The 20,317-nt window shown below is 39.1% G+C and overlaps 1 protein-coding gene across 1 annotated transcript in view; it reads left to right on the top strand.

Annotated features, from left to right (window-relative positions):
* The window catches only part of LOC146388911 (protein shisa-8), a 115,596-nt gene that overhangs the window by 81,302 nt on the left and 13,977 nt on the right, over positions 1–20,317 (top strand). Inside the window, exon 4 of the mRNA XM_084926483.1 lies at positions 15,741–15,857. Coding sequence (XP_084782609.1) covers positions 15,741–15,857 — 117 coding nt within the window. The remainder of the gene's footprint in view (positions 1–15,740; positions 15,858–20,317) is intronic.

The raw sequence follows: 20,317 nt of genomic DNA, 5'->3' as shown, positions 1-20,317 counted from the left end.
ATAATGACTAAAGTCTAAACCTAGTTTGATGTTTACTTTAGTTTTCGTTTGCAATTTGCTTAAGATTAGGGAAAACAACTACTTGTTTGGTAGGTGTTTGGATTGGCTTTTATCACGTTGAACACACGTTTTCTACATTACAAAGCTGCTATCGTCAGTCCGATAGGGGTCACGTGATTTTTAACCACAGGAAAGAACAACAGCTTGTGCTTGGGAGCACAGTTTTGCTTTTCTTTCCTCTGATTTTATCATCAATTTCCATTAAATCGCAGAATATTTTGGCTTTATTGCTGTCAGACTCGCATTCATTCTAAATCTAAATATCTTAGACGTGCAAATTAGAAAATGTCTGGTTGTTAATTTCCCCACATGTCAGTGTAAGTGTGTATTTTTGCAATGTGTGCCGGAGCATGACTGGGTCATGGAGTCATTCGTGTGTGTGGCTGCGCGTTCTCGAATCTTTACGTGTATGAACGTATTTGATGGCCGTCCAGTAAACGAGCAGCAGAACAAACAGGAGCTCACTCAGCTCTCTGTAACAGGCTCACCCACAGACACGCTGAGAGAAAAGCACACATGGACACACGCGTTTGTGTATCTCTGTCATCAACCATTATATATCAAATTAGATCAAACAAGAGATTGTGCCCATTTCAGTAGCCAAAGTTATCAAAGTGACAGAGAGAACTGAGCTCTTGTGTAATAATGGCCTTGCAGCATGGACAACAATCTACTGTATACACACAAACTCTTACAGGCACACATGTATAAATATAAGTGCAGTGCATGCTCTTTCATCAAGCCTGCGTGTGACTCTCACGTCAGTCTTTAGCTCTTAACCCACCTTTGAAGTCAGCTAATGTATGAATTTTCCCTCTGCTTTCTTTTATGTTCTTGTTGTTGTTATTTTTAACTTTTTGTTTTATTTAAGCTGAGCAGCAAACTTATTAAACATCATATCACTTTCTTTTACTCCCTCCATGCTCTCGCTCTCTCTTAGCGCTCCCTCTTTTCCTGTGTATCTCTTTATTGCCTTCCTTTGGCTGCATCAAAGGTCTGTTCGGTAATATTTCATAGAGAGACTAATATGCATAGCCCATGCCCTTTCTTCCTGTCTGGATGCATACATAAATAATGAAGTCCGCGTGTGATGCGCAGGACCTTTCAATGAGTCTTCTCACTGACCTTGATAGTTGCTCATTATGCTAAATAACCAAGAAAAGAAAAGCATTCTTTAAATCGACCCTGATGATCTCATAAGTATTTAAAATGAGCCTACTGTGGTCACTAATGATGCTTCTTTTTCTTTTATCAATCTCACAAACCTCAACGTTGCATTTTAAATCCAGACTGGTCACGCATGTCTGTAATAACAATAATAAGTTCCAGCCTGCAGCTAGCAAACCAAACCATTAAAATCACTCATAGATGTGCTTCCCCCACGGTGAATAAAACCTGTAAAAAAAAACAAAAAAAAACATTCAATTTATAGACTATATGTCCTAATTAATTTTCTTCCTCCCCTCTTTTTATACTACAACATTAGCTGTAGCAATTAAGTTGAAATGCACTAAATCTCTCGTATCCACGTTGGCATTGGTTGTGATTTATATTGCTGGACAAAATATGACAGAACAGTAAATTACAAAGCAGATCCTTTTTAACAATTTACCAATTAAGTCAAAATTACCATTGGCGCTCTTGTTACTTGCGTTTCTGAAAAATTATGAGTTCAGAGACACTGTCCTCTGTGTTATTACTCTGTAAGTGCAGATGCAGGATACTGTAATAAAGCGGTGTGAAACATAAGGTCTGGGGTCCAGAATTGGCCTGGCAAAGACTCCAATCTGGCCCACTGGACAGATGCATTGTGGGTTTACAATTTTTAAAAAAAGGATATTTTTCTGTAATTTCACACATTTATTTCTTACTCTTTAAATCATGCTGACACTTTTCTTTCATTTTCTACAGCAACATTTCTTTATCATGTAGAAAACTAAGAAATACTGTTGGCTATCTTTTTCTTTTTTAAAATGTGTAGTTAAACTTCTTTATGCTGAAAGAAAGGGACTGGACTGGGTGCATTTTACATGCTGGGGGTTATGTGCCCCAGCATGTACTGTTGAAGATACTTTCAGGTTCTCTTATGGTAGGAAGGTTAAATCAAATACTATGTATATATGATAGAGTTGATCTTTATATTATTTTAATCAAAAAGAAACACAAAAAACTAATTTACACTAGACCTGCAAGCAGGTGTGCAAGGATTCAGCCCCAAGGTGCAACTGAACTACAAACTCAGGTCAATGAGGAGGACGCCAGTGCTAAATAGGACATAAAAACAGCTGAAAGTAACACATCTGAGGTGAAGAGGAGAGAAACCCAGGTGGTCTTATAAGGATCCTCCCCGAGGAGCACTGTACATGGAAGCAGTAAGGGGAAAAAACAAGTAACAGGAAAGCACAAAAAGAAAGGAAAGCATTGCAATCTGTATGCCTTTTTTTGGTTCATGGCAACCTCATGAAGTGTAGCTGCAATGTGGCAATCGTGCAACTTTATTGACAGTAGATTGAAAGATGCTAAACTAGAAGAACAGCATGTGTAACAATAATGAGTCTTTCAATACTTCAGAAATTCCTGAGTTTAAAGTGAAGCCGTTGGCATGTTTGGGAGTTTGTTTGGGAGCATGCAGCAGTGAGCTTGCATGACTTTAACATCTTTGTCCTGTGCGGAATTGCTGATAATGAAGTGATAGGAAGTTAGAATATGAGTTTCTAAAGGTTTATAAAGTCTTGATTTTGTATTTACAGTTAAATAGATGATTTTCCCCAGCCGCCACTTTGTCCTCCACACTAGTTAGTGTAGTATGTACACTTCATGTACCATTGCAGTGGTAATAAGTATTACCTTTGACCTGTACTGGCCCCTTCAGTAGTTAAATCTTGATATTATTGAGTTGAACCTTTTATTTTTCCAATTTCCTGTTGGTAGCTGACAGCAGTGGTGCAGCAGTGTGGTCCTTTGCTGCTACTGCACATCTTCTTTAAGGTTCAACATGTGCATTCAGAGATGACTTTCAGCATACCTTGGTTGCAACAAGTGGCTATTAAAGTTACTGTTGAATTCCTATCAGGTCAAAGCAATCTACAATTACCCCAAAAACAAAAAAGCATTTTTGCACAGTGAAGTGCTGCTCAGTGGATATTTTCTCTTTTTTGGACCATTCTCTGTAGCCCTGTGGTTATGTGGGAAATTCCCAGCAGTTTTAAAATACTGAGGCCAGCCAGTCTGGCAACAGCTGCCATGCTACATTCAAGCTCTTTGGGGCACCATTAAAATGCTAAAAATTTGCCTATAAAGACTTACAGTCAGTCTCACTTTCGAGACAAAGACAACCTGATTTTGGGAGTCATACTTAAAGTACGCCTTTAAGTTCAAAGGAGTGAGCTAGGTTGTCGATTATTTGTCTTTCATTAATCAACATAAAGTCAGAAAGGATGCTGAACGACCTCTGTCCTGCAATATCTTTTTCACAAAAGACTAAAACCGAGAAATTATCTCTGTGTATGAGACCCAAATTGTGAGCCCTGTTGCATAACAAGGGTTTGTCTACCTCTCCTAATTTCTGCCGAAGAAGCTGCAGGTGATTATGCAACACACTTATACTGGCGCACACACATAAATCACATTTTATAAACGCAGACATAAGATGAGAGAATAAGGCTACAACATCAGTAAATTTCTGTGGGTAGGCGACTTAGCTTTAGATAACAGTTCAGTACAATTACCTCTTCTGAATAATTGAATCTTCTGAAGTTAAGAAGTGGTGACAAGGGGGTTTGCTTTGTTGTTCCTTGAAGAACAATTAGAGAGAGAGAGAGAAGGCGTGAGGGAGAGCAAGAAGGAGTCATGGTGACTTTGGGCGTGAAGGGGCTGGGGGGAGTAGTCGGACTTCAGACGCTTGAGTTGAAGCGCTTCTTTGTAGATAATGAATAAAAAATAATGGAATAAAGAGATTCACTCACACTGTTTGTTTCACTGTTACATAACGCACAAATGCAACCAAAAAAAATAAGGAAAAGAAATACACATACCCCTTCTTGCATGTATACAAGCACTAATTATCATGCCCAGAAACCGTCGCAGCAACTGCAAAGAAAAGCAAAGTATAAATGCTTTAATAAAAGGCTTTTAATTAATATTCAGCTGTTTTACCCTTTGTTGCTGCACAACTTTTAATGTTTTGCTTGACAGGTTAGCCAGCCAGACTGAATTAATAACATTTACATAAAATGAAAATCTGGACTGTTTTCATGAGTAAATGAAGGGAAAAGGGAAATGAAAGGGTGTGTTTGGAGGAGGGGGTAAATTAAAACAAGATGAGAAGTTTGACTTCAGTTAAATCAGAGTCGTTCCCCCTGTGCTGTTCTTTCCAAGCAGTGATGGGTCAGATTGAGTCTTGTTCTGTATGGATAATGATGCTGTCCATGGTGCTGAAAAGACAAATCCCGATCTCAGTGGGATATTTAATGGCTCTGTCCAGCTGAAAAACAGTCTGGGAGAGAGGCTGCAAACCAAGAGGGACGTTCGCAGCCCTCGTCTGTTCTCTTTCCTGTATCCTGTTTGCCATCTGTTCATCTTTCCTTTCCTCTCCCTGTCAATCGTTCCCATTTACCTTCCACCAGCTTTTTTCATTCCTGCTATCTTTTTAATTGCTTTTTTCTGTACATGTAGAGCTTTATATGTTAATAATAGAATTTTTAAGTGGATTCTGAATTTGACTGGAAGCCAGTGAAGGAAAGTATCAGTGATCTGACCTCTTTGTCCAAGTATTCAGCTAACTGAAAGTTAATCAATGGAAGTGAATCTCAAACCTACCAGTCAAACTGTGACTGCGTATTTACTGTTGTTTTGGTTGCCATGATTTGTTCTTTGATTCATACATTTTTCATACATTCAGCCATTTCTTATATAATTTCTGCTATACTGCTGTTTGGAAAGCAGTGTTGCTGTGAGTATGTCTGGAAGTGGATGGTCAAAGGAGCTTGCAAAGAAAAAGGTAAATGGTTGCAGCACCAGCTGACACCAGGAAGACTTTTCTGGGCTCAGCTTTTAGTTTGGAGTGCTTTGGAATAAAGGCTGACTGGGAGCTGGATTAAATGTGATTAAAAACTTGAAATGCTCTATCCTGTTAATTATCAGTTTTATTTGCCTGTGTTGGCTCTGCATGTCTGTTTTATGTGAATATGTTTTATATCTGCAGAATTCTGCATGTAAAACTTCTGTTGGGCTTTATGTTTTGTTTTGTTTTTTCCCCCCACCGAGTGTATCTGTACTGACTGAATGGACTTCATAATTCACAAGCATTTACTGCAAAAGGCTCAATACAGTGCCAAATCACAACAACACATACAGAGAAAGATCCAACAGTCACATGACCCTTCTATGAGCAAGTACTTTGGCAACAGTGGGAAGGAAAAACTCATCTGCTGCGACTGGTTGGGGTGAGAGAAGGAAGACAGGATGAAGACAGAATAAAAGATGTGCAGAGAGGCTGGACATACTGAGGCTGGATGACACTATCGAATCTTATATATATATATATATATATGTATGTATGTATGTATGTATGTATGTATATATATATATATATATATGTATGTGTGTGTGTGTGTGTGTATATATGTATATATGTATGTATATATATATGTATGTGTATATATATATGTATGTATATATATATATGTGTGTATATACATATATATAAGTACTTCTGACATCTGCAGCTGTTACAGTAGTGATGTGAACTGTTGACACATCTTTCTTGTAGTTTTAATGAACCTTACATGATTGAAGACTGCATTTCAAGTCTTGTTTAAGTGATGTGACATCATCATTTGTCAACACACATTAGATAATCTTTACCTCACCTCTAATTTACCTCCATTTCTTTCATCCTTTCTTCTTTCACTTTGCTTTCGCTTTGCTCTATTTATTATTTGGACTACTCTGTAGTCAACATGCTTTCCACAGCTAATTCTATTTATTTAGATAAACCACTCTGTCCATGCATGAGCATGTCAGTGTGTGTGTGTGTGTGTGTGTGTGTTATGCATAGATGTGTTCACTGCATTATGTAAAGCAATGAGCAGCAACGGTCAGCACATTCATTGTCTGTGCTAAAGGCAGAAAATAATGGTGTTATCCTGGGATAAGCCCTCATTTATCCTGCAAATAGAGTGTGAGGGGCAGAAAAGGGGGGTTGGGGGGTTGGGGGGTTGGCGTGCGAGCAGTTTTTAAAGAGACTTCAACATTGATATTAGTGTGCTGAAATGACTCCATTTACTCTATTTAACACAGAGGAACAAGAATAAGAGTACAAAAATGTAAGAGAAAAGCAGTGATTTGCTGGGCAAAGCAGGGCGCAGGTACTTCTAGTCATTCATCAGTCTCTCTTCACGTTCCTCTTAGTATTAAGAGAGTTTAGAAGTATGGCCACTGGACAGTCAGCAGGTCAGTGAGGCAAAAATTATTTCATCATTGAATATTCACTGAAGTGTTTTGCTCATAATGGTAGTACTCATCAGTACAACAGTATTGCCGTAGATTATATGCTGTTTAAGAAAAGAGTGAAATGTAGAGAAACACTCAGCTCCCACTTCACTAAAACTTACGGCAAAGAAAAAGAGGCAGGAAAATCAAAAAGAAAACATGAAGGTAGATGAGTTTTTCTTACATATTGGTTTCACTGCTTCGTTCCATCGCAACAGATGTTCTACCGTCACAACAAAAGAGTTAGGCAAGACAGGGTTGAGGAGAAAACAAGGTGTATGAGGAAGGAAGGACGAAGGATAGGCGGGAAGAGGCAGGTGCAGAAGTAGAAAGAGGCGCCTGAAAAGAAATGTAACAGAGGAAAAGTGACAGAAAAAGATTTTTAAAAAGATAAAAGCGTCAGAGAATCAGAGGAAGAAAGAGAGGACACGCAGAAAGCTTTGCTAAGCAACAACTCAAAGTAATGCTTGTGTGTATTTTTTCCAAAACACTGAGACAGGAAGAGATATTAATGAAGGAGGCCCATATGCTGCACACATGGTACCCACTCAAAGCTTTAACATGTAAACAGCATCCACTTATCTAACCTATTCTTGCCTAGAGTTACTGAAGAAGACTGTAAGTACCATGAAATATTTTTTCTGCCATTTGCAGAATATGTTAAAGGTTACCTGGCGCAATCAAATATCTTAAATGTGAATATGACGCCATGGGAGGCAAATGGTTAGCTTAGCATAGCAATAAAATAAAATGCTACCAGTCCAGCACGTAACCCACATTACTCACTGATAAAACAACAAATTATAGTTTCTACATATTTTTGTACTGATTAAACAGAATATAATGATGTATATAGTACATATATGTAACATAATATAACAGACATAATATGTAAACTCTATAGGTACTGTTTGGTCGATTTTACGCCCTTAAAATAAGTCTGCAGTCATGGCATACATCTTCTTACTTCTATGTCAGAGAAAACATTTCACAAAAAACAATGAACTTTTTTTTTTTTAAATATAAGCAGACGATCAGATTAGCTTAAAACAACCCTTCAGACGAAAGGAGACGAAAAACAACTGATGTTTTCGATGTGTGTGACAGTCTGTGTTTGGAAGGATTTGTGGATTGAGAGAGACCTCGCTCAAAAAAGGGGAAAAAATGAGAAAACTTCTGTCTAATTGCAGCAGGAGCTCAAGAAGGACAGTGCACATAATTATACAGTCAAACAGTTAAACCCATACAGCGGGCTGAGTCACTCACTGGAACAAAAATCTATATAAATGAGGACTTCACAGATGCAAAAGAAGGAAAAGGAAGGAGCTGATGCAGAGTTTAATCCGGAGCTGATAGCTGCGACGGCGAGGGGGAAATTTCATATGTTCAAACTGATTACAACAACAAAAAACTCATAGACTTATAATGACCAATCTACAATCTACAAAAGTTTGCTGTACAATATGATCTAGCGCTGAGCACTTCTCATTACACTGAACATCATCCACATGAACTGGAAAATCACACTGATAACAGCTTTTTCCTCAGCACCACTAGCTGTCACACTGATGAGCGGTTTAACAGCATTACAGCTACACATGAAGAAGTTATAGATGGTGTTAATAAATGGAAAAAGAAAACCACTAACTCAAACCTTCAACTTATCACACCAAACTGGACAATTTCCTGACAGCATGAAAACAGCAAAACTCAAAACTGGTGACAAAATGCCACCTCACAAATTACAGCACTGGGTCTCTTCTCACACTCATAGAATTTATTTATATAGCGCACAACAACAGCTGCCTAAAGGCGCTTTATATTAAAAGGTTAAGACCCTACAATAATACAGAGAAACCTCAACCATCACTCAGCCCTGTATGAGTAAACTTGTTGGTGACAGTGAGAAGGAAAAACTCCCTTTTTAACAGGAAGAACCAGTGAGGGGCAGCCATCGCCGCAAATAGTTGGGGTGAAGGAAGGGTGACAGGACAAAAGACATAGAGCAAAGTACTAACGCCAAAAAGAATTTTAAAAATTTGCAGTTTGCAGGGATATTCCTTTGAACTAAAAACGATAAATCAAAAAATAAATCAAACACCATGAAAACATTCTGCAAATGTGCAGATCAAAACTGATCTTAGCAGAGTGAAGCCAGCAGCATCTTGTCTGCCATGCTAAACTTCCATGAGTTTCCCATCAAACACCAGAGGTTTATGCGGTCATTAACAAGACACCCCCCGATGTAATCGAGACACACTAGATTTCAGTGGAATCAAAGTAAAGTGTGCACTGTTGTCCTGTGACAACAGCTATCTTTCATGACCACAAGGTGGCAGTAATGCTTGGAAACAGCCTTAATGAAAGGAGAGGAATTGCATTCACTTCAGTTTTAATTGGTGTTTATTTTCAGATTTCATTAAGCAACTGCTAATCACTGCTCACCTTCTTTGTCCTGACAGAAGGCCACTGATCCAAGTGGCCTGCAGTATGTGAGGCCACATATATGATTTTGTACCTTCTGCTCTAATAAACTAATATGCACATCAGCATACATACAAACCAGTCCCTTGAACAGCTGGTGCGTTACATGTGCTGTACACAAAGTATAAGAGACAAAGCTTTAAGCCTCCTCTGCTCTGTCCTACCTCTGAATCCTCTTTTTTGTCTTTGCTTTCCTTCTCTCACATAAAATGAAACAACCACAAACACATCCAGAGTGCTCTGCAGTTCCACAGATGATCTTATATCACCCTGCACATCACTCAAACTGCGCCCTGCTAGTGCTCTGCACTGTGAAACATCAGACAATAAATTTAACATAAATATATTTATAAACATTGTATTTTCAAGTTATGGTATAAAGGCTGAAGTTGAGACAACGGCTTCTGTTTCATGACGAGTCTTTGCCATTAAACAACACCGAGCTGTCCTCGTCTCTCTCCATCCCACTCTGCTGTTCTTACATTTATTCCCCTTTCTTCTTCCCTCCCTCTCTCGCTCTCTGTGTCTCATTAGCTGTGTGTGTGTGTGTGTTCGTGTGTGTGTGACAGTAGTCATTTCAGAGTAAAACTGGCTGAAGCCCTTGCAGCAGTCAACCTCTTTGATGTTGAGCCCTGCTGAATTAGGCCATCACCCAGCGGTGCTCTCCTGCCTGCCTGCCTGGCTGCACACACACACTCTAGTCACAAACACAAACAAGGTATGCTTCAAAGTACACACATACAAATCAAAACAAATACACGCTGGAGGGAAGCGTGCACATGCCAAACAGACATTATTTGCTATAGCTGCTCACAAAGGTATTGGACACACACACACACAAACACACACACACACACAAGTCCACATACATTTCATCACTTTCACAGTTTTCGCCTCTACACACTGTGAATTACATTCATGTATGGTAAAGTCCTCATTTTCTCATCTGCTTCCATTTAATAAACATAAATTTGAATTCTTATCAGCGCTTTCCCTCCGAGGCCTCCATGCTACAGTACATCAAAAACCGCGCGCAGCCTCGTGAACACACATGCAGAGGAAATGTGGGACATTCAGAGAGAATTTATTCACGAATACGAACTGCAGGAAATAATTTGTTCCTTTTCAATCGCGTTCACACTTTTTTTTGCGGCGGTATGAATCGTATCGCGACGGCTGAGGGGTAACATTTCGTAAATCATTAATGAAAACAGACTAGAGACCTGATATTTCATAAATGTGAAAATGAAAGGATAGCAGAAATACTTTTGTTTGAAAAAAGGTGAATAAAGAGGGATGATGCAAACACAGGACACTTACAGAAGCAGACAGGTTACAGAGAGAGGGGGGGGGAAAACCCTCAAAAGCAACTCAGTTTAAAAGTGTGTCAAGTGGAACCCAGGAACTGGATGGAGCAAGTGATGTCCAAAAAATATTTTAAAAATACAGTGACTGAGAAAAAACAAGAAATATGCCCTAGGGCCACATAACCTAACAGGGTTGCAGATGAATAGTCAAAAAAAAGAAAATCCTCCTGTGACTTCTCCTAAAAACTCTCTCTTTACCTCAGTGGAAAAACATAAACTCAAAGAAACATGTGAAGGAGGATCCGTAAGGAGTTACATGCTCAGAGAACCGAGCTGAACTACATGTTGACAACATGTTTGATCAAATCAAACAGCTGATGAAATCAATTCAATCAACATGCTGTGCATATTACAGGATAGAAAATATTAAAAAAAACGACTGAAAAAAAAATACGAACTGTGTAATTATAGGACAAAAGAGACCATAGAGACCAGTTGGCGATCGCCTGGTAACCACCAATTATTGGAAAAAATAACGGGTATTTGCTGACCGGTTATCGAGCAGTCGTGGGATTTTTTACTCTGAAGGTGTCGCAGTTTTTCAAGTTTCACTGCCACTCTGTGGTTTGTTAGTGGGTGTTAGCGGACAACTACTCACAACAAGGATTTGGGAGCAACAACCTCTGCGAATGGTTTCACCTAGTTAACAACTCAGGAAATACATATTTTCCCTCACAACGCGAGAAATCTCTTTGGGCAGCAAGTTATGCAACTGAGGGTGGAAACTATATCAAAATGATAGCAGCTAGCTAAAACATTAGCTTTTGCTATGTCACATGAGTATTTTAGCACCTAAAGTCTAGTTAGCCACTAGAACATTTGCTATATTTTAGCATGCTACAACAACAGCTATGACCAAGTGTCCAAAGTATGTGGTACAGCCTGTCTGTGGGCTACTCTTGTTTGTGCTGTTGTTTGTGTATCGGCCATGAAAAGTGTGCACTGCAGCCACTGACTGTACTTTTCATGCTGCCTGTTACTCCCTCCCCTTTTTGCCAGCCAATCAGCATTACCCACAAACTTACCCAAAGCTGAGCTACCTGTCGTTAGGTTGTTTGAAGGCTGCACAATAGCATGAACAGACACAACAAGAGTAGCATAAAACAAGCATTAGATACTTTTCTTTGTTTGTTTGTTTTTCTGTCTTTTTTTAATGTTCTGCTTCCTGTGTGCTATGTAAATGTCAAAAACCTTGATTTCCAAGGCTGGGTTTTAAATAATTAGTGATTGTCAGACTGAAAATGATGTTCACCCTTCTGCGACTGCCCCCTCATATTTTTTTCTTCTTGTTCAATTAACCAGTTTAACTCCTGCTTTTAGTAAGGTATTAATCATCTGTGACTGATGCAAAATTAATTAACAATTATTCTAAAGGCCAACAATGAAGCAATGCTTAAAATGAGGACACAGCTAATCCAAAGTGAGTTAAGCTACAATGTTAGATTCGCTTTAATCATTTTAATAGGGCTAATAATGTTTATTTATAGACTACTTCTCTAAACCCTTTTATTACAAGCAGATTTTTACTATAGCAGTGTGACACGGTTTGGCTTTGGGTTTTAACATATTGTTAAAGTTATGACATAAAACTGAAGGCGTAATAGAAAAGGTGTGGCACTGTGGACAATATGGACTCGGCTTTTACAGCCTTTAAAAGGCTCCGCTGCTTTCTTTTTTGCTCACTATTACTTATTACTTATCTTCACTGTTTCTTTTGGTGAAAAATGTGCAAGAGAGCAAAAAAGAAAGGAAACAAATCCACTGCATTACACTGATTTCTATGGCTTTTGTTGATCCACGCTTGCTTGATGTTTAGTTGTTGCTGAAAAATTGTATAAACTCTGTATATGGTTAATAATCTAATGGTTAAGCAATGGCAATGCTCCTGAAGTGCTTTTTGAAATGTCATTTGTAATGTGTGACATGTTGTTTTTGTGCCCTTCCTTATCACTGAAGGGCAAATGGCTTTTTACTCCAGTCAGGTCAGGAGCTATTTACTATCTCTAAGGACGAACATGTTCATAAATCTCGCTCTAAATATAAACATATGCATCAAAAACTATTTGAGAATAATAACACTAACGCTAAGCTAAACTTGTCTTACCCATATCCTGCATTTCATCCTCTGTCCTGTGCCTCAGCATATTACCATGTCTGTCATAACGTTGCTGAAGGAGGATGCTAAAAACTCACTGAGCAGAAAAAGGACAAAAGTAGTATGCGCACTGTTACATGTTATGCTGGAGTAAAACAACAAAAATCTTTCAAAAATAAACCTCTTTGTCTCACTCTCTAACTCTCTTTCTGGTGGCCGGGAACAGCCCTGTGGTCAAACTGGAGAGTGGCCAGGGATCTTTCCATCAATTAGCTGTGTCTGCCTTCAACTCCCTGTCTTTCTGTCTGACCCTCTCATTATTTCCACTGTTGTTGGTTCACAAAAGGAGTGCTTGAGAACAAGGGATCCAAATGTAGGGCACTTAAAGAGCAGGAGCAATTGCTTTGAATGTTGTGCAATCGCTCACAATTCCTGCATAAATTAAATAACTAAAGCAATTTTAACTGTAGGTGGGTTTTTGTTTATTGGATTATTGACTGATGTGCTCCTTTTAACTCTAGGTAGGCGAATGAGTGATGAGAGAGGCGGCATACGTGGTTCACACAAGATATTTTACATACACACACAGCTATACAACGCATACACACGACTGGGCTTCCCTGCACTCTGTGCTACACAGCGTGTCATTACTGCATATCAATTACAAGGGGAAGTGAAGATCTATTTCTAATTCAATCAGTCAGCGCTGGTGTCACATCCCTCGCTCTCTGGTTTCTCTCCCTGCGTCTCCCGCGCTCTCCGCCTCGCTCTCCTGTTTCCCCCTCGCTTGATTCCCATCGATGCGTTTAAGCTATTGTGGGGCTGGTGGATCCAGGAGTCAGGTGTGTGTGTATGTGTGTGTCATCCTCTTCGGGAAACAGTTTTAGCTAAGTTTTGTACTTCTGGAAAGATGACACTTTCAGAGAAGGGAGGTAATCCTGGCCTGACCTTGTTTCTCCAGAAGGCTTGCAGAGTCTTTGAGATGCTGTGTTGTTATTGTCAGAGATGAGTGCAGTTGCTTTTATGTTGTTTCGAAAAATGTATTCCATTGATTCCAATGATTAATTGCAGAAACAGGTACCTTTGGTGATTAGAGTTGGGATTCTGTCACTCATTTTCCTCTAAGATTATTTTTTAATAACAAAAAATGTCATTTTTAAAACCCAGGATAACTCGTGAACAGGAGGAATTAATGACAAAGACCTGATAAAGAATGAATAGTCACAGAGTGAACACTGGAGAGATCACACAAGGTACAGGTGGATTCAATCAGACATTAACACAGGAAGTAAAATCACCAAAAACCACATGAGAAACTAACCTTCAACATAAAACAAGAAGTCAATTTTCTACCTTTAAATTCAGACTTATTCAGGTTATTGTACGTTGCCCTAAAATCACCAGAAACATGATATTGAACCAATATTTACCCTGGATGGCATTAGCTTGACCTCCAGTAAAACTGTGAGAAATGACCAGAATATGTCCCTCAACGTGCACATATCATGGACTACATCCTTTCATCTGTGTGGTGTCACTTAAATCACAAATAGACTCTCAGAGTGATGCCATATTACTAGTTTGTGCCTTTCTTACTTACAGGCTGAAGTATTGTAATTTCTTGTTATCAGCCATTTCTAAAAGCTCCCTGAGAAGTTCATCTAAAATGCTGCAGCAAGAGTAGAACAGGGACCCGGGAGATCATATTTCTCTCATCTTAGCTTCTCTTTAGTGGCTTCTTGCTAAATCCAGAATTGAATTTAAAAATCCTTCTCATAAATGAGGTCTTGAATAATCAGGTGCCAACATATCTTAAAGACCTAATAGTATCATATTGCCCTAACAGAGCACTCCGATTGGTGGTTTAATTGTGGTTCGCCCTGTGGAACCAGCTCCCCCAGGTTAATTTGGGGGATAGAAACCATGTCTAGTTTTAAGATTAGAATCAAGACGTTTTATTTTTTTTAAATGTTTATAGTTAGAGCAAGATCAGGTGATGCTAAACCATGTCTTAATTATGCTGCTGATCATTTCTCCTCCACTTCCCTATTTGCACTCCCATAATGCAAAGAGGGGGTAAGACGAATGAGACGAATGGTTTATACGACAGTGGCCTACAGATTAAAACACATGATTTCAGTGGAAGTGAATGAGACACTTCTGGTCATGAAGGTGTCAGGAGGGAGTATCTGTTATCAGATTTTGCTGATATTTGACATGTCCAAGACTCAGCGATGCCCCATCCCCTGACTATTTATAATATGGGAAATAATTTTTTCTTTTTTGTTTTGTTTTTTTAAATAATGAATAATTAAATTTGCATTTAAAGAGTTAAAATCCTGAATGTTTTGATCATTTTATAAGGGCTCAAGCTGATTAAGTGAAAAAAGTTTTTTTTTATGGCAGATTTTGTGTGTGTACATTTTGGTCCACCAAGGTGTCGAAAGGGTAAAAATTTGAAGCGGGCATAAGGGTTAAATAAAAATATACATGACCATTCAATCGTCATAATAAAATACCAAAACTAAATAAAATGGAGGTTGTGGTTGGGTGATGAGTGCCTCAGCTGACTAGCTGTCAAGTTACAGTTGAATGCTTAGCTGTACGCCTGCAGGACTGTGAGCAGGCATTTTCAGTTAGCCGATAGCGATGCAGCTGTGAATGTGCAAGTTCATCCGACTTTCAGCGCTGTAAACAAATCTGTCAACTTTTCTGCAAGGTGTGTTTGTGTAATTCAGCTTGAGTTTTGAGTGCTCAATTTCCTCATCAGCTGTCCTTGTTTTCACTCAAACAGAGGCCTATGGTAAGTGGTGTTTTCTCGTGTCCTTGTTGACCTGCAGATGTAAAAATAACAAAAAATTAAATTAAATTAAAAAACAGCTTTTTGAATATATTTGTTATTTTGAGCAGGAAATGGACATTTTGTAATGTGGCCTGAAAGAAGTGCACAAATCACGCCCGCAGCTAATTAGTTCTTGCATTCCCGACTAAAGAGCTTAAAGAGCTTTTGCATCACTTTCTGGAAATGGAAACATAAAAAACCATTTAAAAATCATCCCCATCCATTCATAAAAAAATGTCAGCCAAATAAGGCCAGAGTTATAGAGAGGAGAGCTGCTTTTCTCTCTTTGTATGGTTTAATGCTCTTATTCCTCCTGAGAATATTCTCCCAATTAGCATTTTCTTTGATCAACTTTTAGATATTTGTTTGATATTTGCTTCTCTCTCTCTGTCTTTCATAGATCACAACCATTTAAACAATGCAGCTTTATCTCCTCTGGGTCCAGCCATGGCTTTGTCTCACCCTCACAACAACCTGGGAATTGGCTTCAACAAGTATGCCTCACTCAAGGCTGTGGGTGAGTAACACATACTAAACCTGACTACATGCATACATGTTTACAGCTTTATGTTTGCATGCTTGCTCATGGATGCGGCTGCTGGTGTGCACATAACAAGTCACTTGCAGAACACAGATTTACTGTACAAAGGTCAGCGAAGCCAAATGTGTACGGTAGTAGAAAATGATGGGTTTTTTGTATGAGTCTGACTCTTATCCAGACATTATGAGTTATGAATCATGTTTGAGTGCTGTGGTAGAGTCTAGAGTTACCCTGTTACACCAGATTACAGCAGCTGTGATGTAAATATTATGAACATATGAGCCCACCACCATGATTTAAATAATCACCCATTCTCAGATATTGTTCTACCAGTTTGATATTACAAGGATCTAATGTTGGAAAAATACTGCAGGCACTTACACAAGAGAAGAAAATTGCCGAAAAAAAAAAAAAAGAAAAAAAATTACCACAATATCCTCACCACCATGATGCATAAATCAGAGCTGCAACAGAAATTGAAGAAGCTACTTTCTTCTATTGAGTTTTTGAGGAAAACCATGTTAGCGAGGCTCTTTCATGCACCGTAGCACCATCCAGCTTAAACTTTCATTTTGGTCTCTGCAGCTAAATATTAGACACATTATGCCGAGAAGCTGTCGCTGGCGAGCAGGAGATTAGAAGCAAGGTGCACAGATGCGCACACAAGGCTGATAGCAAAGCTTGGGTTGGTTTGCGCTGTAATCAATAATACACACATAACACACATAACTTGTCCAAATATACAGCAAAAACCAGTGGAAAACCCATCAATATGCATGCTGGATTTACAGAGACAAAACATAAAAGTCAGTTAAATTAAAGAAGACAGCAAGCGCACTGTGTGCAATGGGTGAGTTCAACCAGTATAATACTGGCAGGTCCTTCCTGGAAATACTGATCATAACTCAGCAGTGTGAGACTGGTAATACCAGTAATGATGATGTACTTTTACTTGTAGCGAATGGTAACTCAGCTGGTTCACATTATAAAACCAAAGCTGTAACATACGCGTGCACACACGACAGAGACTGGCTGAGTGACAGTAGAGTCTGGCCAGCAGCAGGGTGAAGCGTCTAGTTCACGCCTCAAGCTTGCCCTGTGAAAATACATGAATAAACCAACATATCGCACACTCGTACACACGCAGGATGTTGTTCATCCAAATGCAAATGCACACTTGAGGGAGGGAAGTGTAAACGTGTAGATGCAAACAGGGACACGTACACAAACGCGCACACACGCACCTTCTTCATGTGATCACTTCAGACAGATAAGGACACTGTGACAAAGATGAGGAACAGCAGCCTGGCACATGTGCATGCATTGTTTATTGACATGTAAACGCAGATGTTATTGCAGTAGTTAATGTGTGGATTAAAGTAACTAAACAATGTGGCAACGGATTGACTGGTATCATTATGCAACTTTTCAGTGTTTAGGAAATCAAAATAAATGAATTAAATGATTTTGCCATCACTGGCAGCAGATTTGAACTGATTATTAAGTATAAAACATTTGGAATAATGCTATGGTGTAGGACTTCAGGCTTCTGCACACTCACACTGCTGATTCTAGATTGGATCAGCTGGTGGGATGATCTACTGTGATTGGTTGTTGTGTTGTTTAGCTGCATACAATGGGAGTGATTTGAATTGACGTAATAGCCAAAAATTGTAGAAAGCGGTATTTGGGAACTTCAAGTGGGCGGGACCTGCAAAACCCTCTTAAGTGAGTGACTGAAGAGACTACCAATCAGAATGAAGAATACCATTAATTGAAGTATGACCATCTAGTAAATATATTAGAGGGTCATCTAGGCAACTGAAGCCCTGCAAGTGACCAACTGTTAGCTTTGAAGTCATGTGTGACTTCTAGTGTGTGTGCGATTTTAGGCATTATGGCAGCCACACTGCTCTGTTGTTAGCCATATCTGGCTACTCATTTACCTAATCCCCAGTCAAAAGCAAACTAGAAATGCAGACCTTTCATGAAGTATGAGTTCATACTTGGGGATAACCAAAAGTCCAAAGTTAGGCTACCTGTTAGCAACAAATTGGCAGACTGATAAAACATGAAACGAACAACTAAGCCAAGTTAACAACTGCAGCTTTTAGCATCATCACTTGCCGAACAGAAGGCAATCAAACCGTTTGGACTTGATCTAATCTAGCTCCAGTACAACCTTGGAAACTTACACAACTAATGTTCAAACTGAAGTCTGAACATGTGTTCAGTAAAGGTAATTCTGTCTCGGGTAACACTACAAGGTTGTCGAAAATGTGAATAATACATAGTGGCTGTAGTCTGCCTAACTCATACATATGCATATACACAGACAGTAGTTGTCTATAATAATGTGCCTGTTGGTAAGGCTAAAATAAGACACCTCACTCCAAACTCTCATATATAATTCAGTCAGTTCATTCAACCGCACTTTCAGGAGCTAAAATGTTGCTTTGAACAAGAGAGAAATATTTACTTTACTTTACTTAATATTACAAGATTTCTAATTGCAGCCATCAAAACATGTAAGTGATTCCTTGCAGCAGCGCCTACGTGGTGCTGACTACTGTTTTCAAGAATGAAGAAAAAGTTGATAGTTTATATTAAACACATAGAATTGGGACACTAAGCTCGCAAAAACTGAGGCCAGCAAAATGTGGTGTGACTGTGGAAAATGACTGAAGAGAAAAAGAGCAAGAATGAGACAATCTCATCTCATTATTCTGCTCAGTGACTGGGAGACAAAGGCCGACTGCAGCAGCAGCAATCCCCTATCCACAATGAGCGTCAGCCACATTTCCCTGAAAAATACTTCAAAGTATCACATCCTTCACAGACGGAGGTGCAATAACCTCCTCTCTCACTCGATGTCTAGGTATTGAGTTAAGACTGTTTGATGACCCATAGGCTCTTCTCTGTTTTGTAACTGCTTTATTTCTGTCTCTCTCTCACACACACACACACACACACACAGTTTTAGAGTGCTCTGCTTTTTGTCATCAGCGATGCTGATCATTCACGTTCTTTAACTATGTACCTAAAAGCTTACACAACACCAGAACAACCTACGACCTCTGACAATGCCCTCTATATCTTCTCCAAAAGCCCTGTGAGCACATCTGCTTTAAAAATAAATCTGTTTCTGTGACAACATTCATGTGAGACATGAAAACTGTGTGTGTGAAAGACTTGCATATGTTATAACGCTTTCATCATGACATTGTGTCAGAACATTTCAAGCAATTTGTTTCTTTTCAATTCATTCCTCCACAATCACTGGATGTGGCGCATAATTTGGGAATGAATAATTTGACAAATATGGAAATATGATTTTTTGTTTTCTTGCCAACAATCTAATGAGATCCACGTCTTTCAGACATTTCAGCAGATTGTGTTTTATTCGGACAAAGCCAGGCTAGCTGTTTCCTCCTTATTTCATTCTTCATACTGCACAAAAAACAATCCTATCAGCTTGTGCTGTTTTACTTTCAGAAGCTTGTTCTCTTAGAGTTCTCTATTTCTTTTCATTTCTTTAAGTAGTCTTCAGGAATAGTTCTCCAGACTTCTTGAAGGACTTTCAAAGCTCTTCTTTGGATTTTGGCTCCTTTTTATTCTGTTCTCTTCAAAATGATCCCACACTGCTTCAATGATGTTGAGGTCCGGGCTCTGGGGAGGCCAATCCATGACTGACAGTGTAACATTGTGTGTTTTTCTATCCAGGTATGCTTTTACTGCATTGGCAGTGTGTTTGGGATCATTGCTGAAAAGTTAAGCCTACGCCAATCAGAAGCTTTCCAGATGGTATCGCATAGTGGATCAAAATCTGCTTTTCTGTGTTTACATGTTCTGTCGCCCCAACATGACTGCCTGAGATGCAGCCCCAAACCACGACAGAGCCTCCCCCGTGTTTTATTTATGGCTCTAGACACTCGCTGCCTCTTTCCTGACCTCCTCTGTATGTACTGACAAGATTTGAACCAAAAATTTCAAATTTAGATTCGTCACCCCGTCAGACCTGTTACCACTGATCTTCTGACCACTGACAGTTCGAGTGTAATTTGGCATACCTCAGCTTTTCTCTGTTTTCCTTCCTTAAGGATCGCTTCTTGACAGCCACAGGTCCACTGAGATCATTTTTGATGAGGCTACAGTGAACAGTAAACTCCATCTCTCAGGTCTGGTGTCAGGTCTTTGCTCATTTTTTTTCCTATTTCCTAAGCACTTTCAAATCCATCTGCTGTAGATACTTTTTTTAAGACTTGCAAGTATTTATTTTGTCCTCCACTGGTCCAATTTTCTCAGTTGTTTTAAGGACACACTGCCACCAGGCCAAGATCTGCCAAGTTTTGCCTATAGCTGTGTGGGTATCATCTTGTTGATATATAGATACTTATTTATGCCTGTTAAACTGTTATCTTTGGTGTTTTTCATAG

The sequence above is a fragment of the Perissodus microlepis genome, chromosome 4 (assembly GCF_051167445.1).
Source record: "Perissodus microlepis isolate ML-2025 ecotype Zambia chromosome 4, ASM5116744v1, whole genome shotgun sequence".
NCBI classification, from domain to species: domain Eukaryota; kingdom Metazoa; phylum Chordata; class Actinopteri; order Cichliformes; family Cichlidae; genus Perissodus; species Perissodus microlepis.
The sequence above is the reverse complement of the archived record's forward strand: the minus strand, read 5'-3'. Positions and strand labels throughout refer to the sequence as shown.